At 45.9% G+C, this 8,269-nt stretch overlaps 1 protein-coding gene across 1 annotated transcript; it reads left to right on the plus strand.

Moving 5' to 3' along the window:
- Positions 1-775: 775 nt before the first annotated feature.
- On the plus strand, positions 776-8,269 carry klhl11 (kelch-like family member 11; the record flags this gene model as incomplete). Its single annotated transcript, XM_079238113.1, has 2 exons — positions 776-1,206; positions 6,634-8,269. 2 exons carry the CDS (start codon positions 776-778, stop codon positions 8,219-8,221), a joined length of 2,019 nt encoding a protein of 672 aa, XP_079094239.1. The 3' UTR covers positions 8,222-8,269.

The raw sequence follows: 8,269 nt of genomic DNA on the forward strand, positions 1-8,269 counted from the left end.
TAAGTGTATGTCTAAATCTGTTATTATAGGTGAATCTTTGATGTGATAAGCGTTATCTACCATACTGAATTCCCCCCATACTGAATACTATAGAAGTTTAAAAAGAAAGAAAAAAAGGTAAATATTCTAATTTAATCTACATATGCAACTTATTTATACTGCAATAATGATAGTGACCGGAGACAAATTAACCAGTCTAAAAAGAGTGACAATTTGAAATGTTCAGCCGGTAAAAAAAAATAAACTATTGACATCAAATTACTGCTAATTCATGGACTGAATGCATGTTTGCCCGGTATCAGTTAACCTGACGTGGTGTTGCGTCCTATGATTAACAAGTGCACATCACCAGAAAATAGAAGATTCACAACACGCATGCGCGAGGTACTGCGCATCCTTTTTAAACAAAGTTAGATTTCGCTTAAATCAGGACGTGTTAATGCGTCATAACATTAAAAAAATAAAAAATAAAAAAAAATCTATGACATGACGGACTTTTTTTGTATGCGTCCGGGGTATAGGTCGCTTGTGTGGACGTATTAGCTTAAATCTCAGAGCCTCCCATTGACTCACCAGCAAAAAAAAAAAAAAGCGAGTACATTTGGAAAATTCTTAAAGACGGAAGTGAGCACTCCTGTTTCCCGACCACAAGTCTGAACGGTGCGCATGCATGTCAGTTTTTGAATGTTTATCTGCGTGTGTCATATTTGCCTATGAGTTGTTCCCAAAGGTAGATAATAGCCTTCATTTGCGTCGGACTCGACCCCGCCGCGGTATGGCAGCGGCAGCAGAAGCGCCGGAGGACCGGAGCAGCGGCGCACAGGCAGCGCTAACAGGTGACGGGGAACCGGAGGAGGCCGAGGAGTTCACCTGCTCGACCCACTGCTCGGAGCTCTCCCGCAGGCAGAACGAGCAGAGGAAGTCGGGGCTGTTCTGCGACGTCACGCTGGTCTTCAGCTCCGGCGGGGACCGGGTCCAGACCCTATCCGCCCACCGCTCGGTGCTGTCCGCGGCGTCGGAGTACTTCACGCTGCTGCTGGGCGGACAGTTCTCAGAGTCTCTGTCGGGGCGAGTGGAGCTAAAAGAGTGGAGCTCCGCGACGGGACCCGACCCAGAGACCGTGGAGGGTATCGTACAGTTCATGTACACGGGACAAATCAGGGTCACCACTGCCAGTGTGCACGAAGTGCTGGAACTTGCTGACAGGTAAACATTTTAGCCATACTGGTGAACAAGAGCAGGCTTTTGTGTTTCCAGGTAAATGAGCCACACCTTGTCTGTGTCCTCACTGCACCAGCAGGTGTGACTTGTTTGGAGTTCACACACACACACACCTGTTGATTTTAGCACTCTTTAATAGCCATTTTGATCTTGAGCTGGGACTAACCAAATGGCCAATAGCTTTACTATTACCAGAGTGAGCCTATTGTGAATAGGTGTTGCTCATAATTAAAGTTATGGATTATGTTTTCTTAACGTTTCCAAGGGCCTTACACATCCAGGATTTGCCCTCTCAGCTGTTTTGACGTTCTAATAATTATAACCATTTTCAGCACTGATAACTCCCTTGTTCTCCTATATTGCTGCACCTGTCAATGTGGGACAATGTTCACTTCACTCTTTTTGTTAAAACATGGACATTGATGAATCAACCACAGCAAGACATTTCTTTTAGTGTTATTAGAATTAAGTTGTAGGAGTACCACGAGACCAAACCATGACCCAGAAATCATTTCAATATTTACTTTCCCTTTTTAAGACCAGCCTCATCCTTAACCCAGCGTATCTGCAGGTCGTGAAAAGACTTAAGAACCTGACTGGTGACATTGTTTAATAATTTGGCCGGTATGATCATCACACGTGTATTCAATTTCAATATCTTTCAATTCAATTCAATTCAGTTTATTTTGTATAGCCCAACATCACAAATACAAGTTTGCCTCGGAGGGCTTTGCAATCTGTACACATGACATCCCTGTCCCGGGACCTCACATCGGATCAGGAAAAACTCCCCCAAAAAGATAGTAAAAACCCTTTCACAGGGAAAAAAAAGTGGAAGAAACCTGAGGGAGAGCAACAGAGGAGGATCCCTCTCCCCGGATGGACAGAAGCAATAGATGTCATGTGGCCAGAATGAATAACGTAACGGAGTTACAGCACATTGAATATGAATATGACAGAAATTATTCATATAATGAGTAGTATACATGGTCCATGATCCAGATAGCCACGACCCATTAAGCAGAAGGAGGTAGAGAGGAGGGGCATCCCAGGGGCAGTGGGAGGAGAAAGCAGGGCCATGGCAGCTGGCAGGACGGCTCCAGGCCAGTTGCATCAGCAGGGCCATGGTTGTATCAGCAGGGCCAGGGGGAGGACCGGGGTCCTCCCCCTGGTTCCAGGCAGCCACGAATCCATGGAAAAAGAAAGTAGAGTTAGTAATATGCATTGAAGAGACAATCATTTATCCAGAAGGAGAGAAAGAAGAGGTGAAGAGGAGGAGAGGAGGAGCAAAAAGAGGAAGAGAAGGAAAGGAGGAGCTCAGTGTATCCTAAAATGTCCCCCAGCAGTCTAGGCCTATAGCAGCATATCTAGGGGCTGGACCAGGGCAAACCTGAGCCAGCCCTAACTATAAGCCTGAAACAGCCCTAACTATAAGCGCCATCAAAGAGGAAAGTCTTAAGTCTACTCTTAAATGAGGTGACCGTGCCTGCCCCCCGGACTGAAAGTGGAAGCTGATTCCACAGAAGAGGAGCCCGATAACTGAAAGCTCTAGCCCCCAACCTACTTTTTAACACTCTGGGAACCACAAGTAACCCTGCATTCAGTGAGCGTAGCGCTCTAGTGGGGTAATATGGCACTATAAGGTCCTTAAGATATGATGGTGCATCACCAATTAAGGCTTTGTAGGTAAGGAGAAGGATTTTAAATATGATTCTCGATCTTACAGGAAGCCAGTGGAGAGCAGCTAGTACAGGAGTAATGTGATCTCTCTTCCGCGTCCTCGTTAGTACACGAGCTGCAGCATTCTGGATCAGTTGGAGAGATCCAAGGGATTTACCAGGGCAGCCTGATAATACGGAGTTACAGTAATCCAGTCTTGAGGTAACAAATGCGTGGATCAATGTTTCTGCATCGCGTTGAGACAGGATGTGCTGGATCTTTGAGATGTTCCGTAGGTGAAAAAAGGCGGTCCTTGAGATCTGTTTCACGTCGGAGCCAAAGGACAGGTCCTGGTTAAAAATAATTCCGAGATTCCTTACGGTGGTGGTAGATGCCAGAGCGATGCCATCCAGAGAAACCATATCATCAGATACTTGATTTCTGAGGTGTTCTGGTCCGAGTAAAATAACTTCAGTCTTGTCCGAGTTCAGCAGCAGGAAGTTGCAGGTCATCCAGGTTTTGATGTCTTTAAGACACGCTTGAAGTTTGGCGACCTGGTGGATTTCATCTGGCTTGATCGACAGATATAGTTGAGTATCATCGGCATAACAGTGAAAGTTTATGGCGTGTTTTCTGATAATATTGCCTAAAGGAAGCATATATAAGGTAAATAAAATTGGTCCAAGCACAGAACCCTGTGGAACTCCATGGCGAACGGCAGTGGTCATTGAGGCCTCATCGTTTACAAATACAAACTGAGATCGATCTGATGAATACGACTTAAACCAGCTTAGTGCTGTACCTTTAATACCAATCAACTGGTCTAGTCTCTGTAATAAGATGTCATGGTCAATGGTGTCAAACGCTGCACTAAGGTCTAACAAGACCAGTACAGAGACAAGTCCCCTATCTGATGCAACTAGAAGGTCATTAGTAATTGTCACCAGTGCTGTCTCTGTGCTATGATGTTTTCATGTTTTAAAAGACTGTGGTACATGACCAGTTAGTAAAGACCCATTGATAATATCTAGTAGAGAGGCACTAACTAAAGGTAAAACTTCCTTAAACAGCTTAGTCGGAACAGGGTCCAGGAGACCGGTAGACGATTTAGAAGTAGAAACCATTGAAGACAGTTGATCGAGGTTGATGTTAAAAAATCCATCCAGACACACAGCAGGGCCCACAGCCTCCTCCATGGCCATCCCACCTGAGGATGGACCGGCAGTAGTCGAGGGCAGGAGATTACCGATCCTGTCTCTAATAGCCAGAATCTTACCATTGAAGAAGTTCATGAAGTCATTACTACTGAGGTCTATAGGAATACACGGATCCACCGAGCTATGACTCTCAGCCAGCCTGGCCACAGTGCTAAAGAGAAACCTAGGGTTGCTCTTGTTTTTCTCTATTAGTGATGAGTAGTAGGCGCCTCTGGCATTACGGAGGGCCTTCTTATATGTTCTCAGACTATCCCGCCAAACCAACCGGGACTCCTCCAGACCGTTGGAACGCCATATGCCCTCAAGCTTCCGTGATGCTTGCTTTAATATACGGGTCTGAGGGTTGTACCATGGAGCAAGCCTCCTTTTGCTTAATGATCCTCTTTTTTAGAGGGGCTATCGAGTCCAGTGTCACTCTCAATGAGCCAGTAGCATCATCGACGAGCTGATCAATCTGGGAGGGAGTAAAGTTAGCACAGGAGTCCTCTGTTATATTGAGACATGGTAATGAATCAAATACAGAAGGAATCGCTTCCTTTAAATCTAGCAACAGCACCGTCAGTTAGACATTTGGTGTAAAAACTCTTGCCTAATGCTGTACAATCCGGTAGTATAAACTCAAAAGTTATAAGGCAATGGTCTGATAAAAGAGGATTCTGTGGAAACACTACTAAATGCTCCACGTCAATGCCATATGTAAGAACATGGTCGAGGGTGTGGTTAAAACAGTGAGTCGGTTCCTGTACTCTCTGACAGAAGCCAATCGAATCCAACAATGAGCTAAATGCAACACTAAGGCTATCATTGCTGACATCCACATGAATATTAAAATCCCCTACAATAATAACCTTATCAATCTTAAGGACCAAACTTGACAAAAACTCAGAAAATTCTGAAATAAATTCTGAGTACGTACCTGGTGCTCGATATACCACAACAAACAGAATGGGCTGTACTGTTTTCCAGGTTGGATGTGAAAGACTAAGAACAAGGCTTTCAAATGAGTTGCAGTTCAATCCAGGTTTAGGACCCATTAACAGACCCGAGTCAAAGATGGCAGCTTCTCCACCTCCTTGGCCGGTGCCTCGAGGAATGTGCATATTAACATGACTTGGAGGAGTAGATTAATTTAGGCTGACATATTCCTCATGTCTCAGCCAGGTTTCAGTAAGACACAACACATCAATATCATTATCTGATATTAATTCATTTACTAATACAGCTTTTGAAGACAAAGATCTAATATTTAGGAGTCCACACTTAACTCTCCTATCGTGTTGCACTTTTGCAATAGTGGTGTTAACCTTTATGAGGTTATTTTCAATAACTCCTCTTTTGGTCACTTTTAATTTAATTAATTTAAGTGGCCGTGGGACAGACACAGTCTCTATAGAGTTAAAGGTGGGCATCTGCCCTAAAGAAAATGCAGGGAATGCAGAGAAGGGTGTAAGACTACAACTCTGCTTCTGCTTCCTGGTCTGTCATGTATGAGGTCGACCAATAAACTTGGTCATATTTGCAGAAAGGAGATCCGCTCCATCCGAAATGGGATGGATGCCGTCACCCCTAATCAGACCTGGGTTTCCCCGGAAAGACCGCCAGTTATCTACAAAGACCACATTGTTTGCTGGACACCACCGTGACAACCAACGGTGGAAAGTTGACATGCGGCTATACATCTCATCAGTCACCGTGTTTGGGAGCGGGCCAGAGAAAACTACGGAGTCCGCCATTGTTTTGGCGTAAGCACACACCGACTCCACGTTGATTTTAGTGACCTCTGACTGGTGAAGTCGGGAGTCATTACCGCCGCCGACGTATCTGTCTACATTTTATTCATTTAACTTTGTGATTCCTGCAGAAACCCTGTAAAACATTACTTTAGCCCTCCGCTAAAGAGGCAGTGATGGTGCTGGACACTTGATAGCTCTGTGCACAACTTCCTTTATAATATCAGAGAACCACAGACAGTGATTCTGCACAGAAAGGAGACTTAGGTGGATTCATATAATTCCCGCTTATCTTCAACCTGAGCAAAGATCAATCAGGCAGAGTACTATATATTGTATTCCTCAATATTTGTTTTGAGCAATACAAATAGGACTCTTTTTTTTTTTAAAGGCACAGGTGTAAATACTACAGTTAACAAACTACATACAGCTGCTTCAGTTTCAAAGACCTGGCATTGGTTGTATGCTGACTCACTTTCACACTGTCACCGCTTCCTGGGACACCTGTTTATGTCGGCCCCAAAAGTACCGAAGATGAAACGAGATATTTGCAACACAAGTAAAAACACTTCGATACCTGCAATTAAGGTTATAGCAGCATTGTGCTGCAAGAAGCACAAAGGCAACATGTCTTAGTGCAAATAATCAACTACAGTAAAACAAGGGATGTCTAATGTTTCGGTGTACAGTGAGCAGGGTGTTGTTCTTACACTTTTACTGCTTAGTTCATTGTGTCTCGTGCAAACTCTCTTTTTGTACTGTAAATGATTGACCGTCCTTCTAATCACTACGTCATGTTCACACAGGTTCCTGTTGGCGCAGCTGAAGCACTTCTGCGGAGAGTTTCTGATGGAGAAGTTGAACTTATCCAACTGTGTAGCAGTCCACAGCCTTGCACACATGTACACTTTGGACCTGCTGGCACAAGGAGCCGCCAAGACCATTCGGAGAAACTTCCACAAAATTATCCGCAACGAGGAGTTCTTCACGCTACCGTTTCACCTGGTGCGGGACTGGCTGTCTGATTCAGGAATCACTGTGGATTCTGAAGAGGAGTTGTTTGAGACAATCGTAAAATGGGTGCACCAAAACGCAGAGGAGAGAGAGAAGCAGTTTGAGGAGCTGTTCAGACTTTTGCGGCTCACTCAGATTTCTCCTACCTACCTGACACGGGTAGTGAGAAAGGAGCCCTTAGTGTCAAACAATGCAACATGTCAGCAGCTGGTGTCTGACGCCCTTGAGGTCCACGCTGTCCACTTTGAGAACCTAAGTCAGTCAGCGGATTTAGAGCTCAGTGGCGCCTACAATGCAGCAATCCAGCCTCGCCTTGGCCAGACCATGGATGTAATCATGGTAGTGGGTGGTGTATCAGAAGGTGGAGATTATTTGAGTGAGTGTGTGGGCTACTTTGTTGCTGAGGACCGTTGGGTAAACCTGCCACACATTCACAACCACCTTGACGGACACGCCATTGCCGCCACTGACAGCCACGTTTACGTGGCAGGCTCCATGGAGCCCGGCTTCGCCAAGACGGTGGAGCGCTTCAACCCCAACCTCAACTCCTGGGAGCAGGTCAGCAGCTTAACCACTCGCAAGCACTCCTTTGGCCTCACATGTGTCAAGGACGTGCTGTACAGCATCGGCGGTCACGGCAACTTCAGTCCAGGCTTTAAGGACGTTACTGTATACGAGCCTGAGCTGGACGAGTGGCACAATCTCGAGCCAGCACCAAAGATACTACGAGATGTAAAAACAGTGAGCATAGAAGACCGCTACATATACGTGATGGCCAGAACTCCTGTAGACATGGACAATGAGGACGGACTGAGCACTGTGACCACCTGCTACGATACGGAGAGTCACAAGTGGCAGGAAGTGGACTCCTTACCTCTGATCGATAATTACTGTGGTTTTCAAATGGCTGTCGCGTCCACCAACTTCTACCACACCGCTTCTTGCTGCTCGAAGAGCTATAAGGTAACAGCCGAGGCCGCTCAGCTGACAATAAGCAAAAACATCTCTGACAACATCCTCGACAGCCTCCCTCCAGAGGTCCTTAGCATGGAAGGCGCCGCTGTTTGCTACCTGGGTGAAGACATATTCATCATTGGCGGATGGAGAAACTGCAACAACATGGACAAGCAGTACCGCAAGGAGGCCTACCGTTACTGTGCGGAGAAGAAGCGCTGGATGCTGCTGCCACCCTTGCCTCAGCCACGGTGCCGAGCAGCAGCCTGTCACGTCCGCATCCCGTACCATTGTCTTTTTGGTTGCCAGCACTACCCCATGCCCCAGAACCTGGCTCGTCAGCGAGACCGCATGCAGCAGATGCAGCAGCTCCATCGGCGCACCCTCACTCTGCGCAGGCAGCTGCAATCTCAAATTGAATGTTGAGAGCTTCCTCTAGTTAGTACTTGATCTTCTGATAAATGCCTTGTTGTT

This window comes from Taurulus bubalis (genome assembly GCF_910589615.1).
Source record: "Taurulus bubalis genome assembly, chromosome: 2".
NCBI classification, from domain to species: domain Eukaryota; kingdom Metazoa; phylum Chordata; class Actinopteri; order Perciformes; family Cottidae; genus Taurulus; species Taurulus bubalis.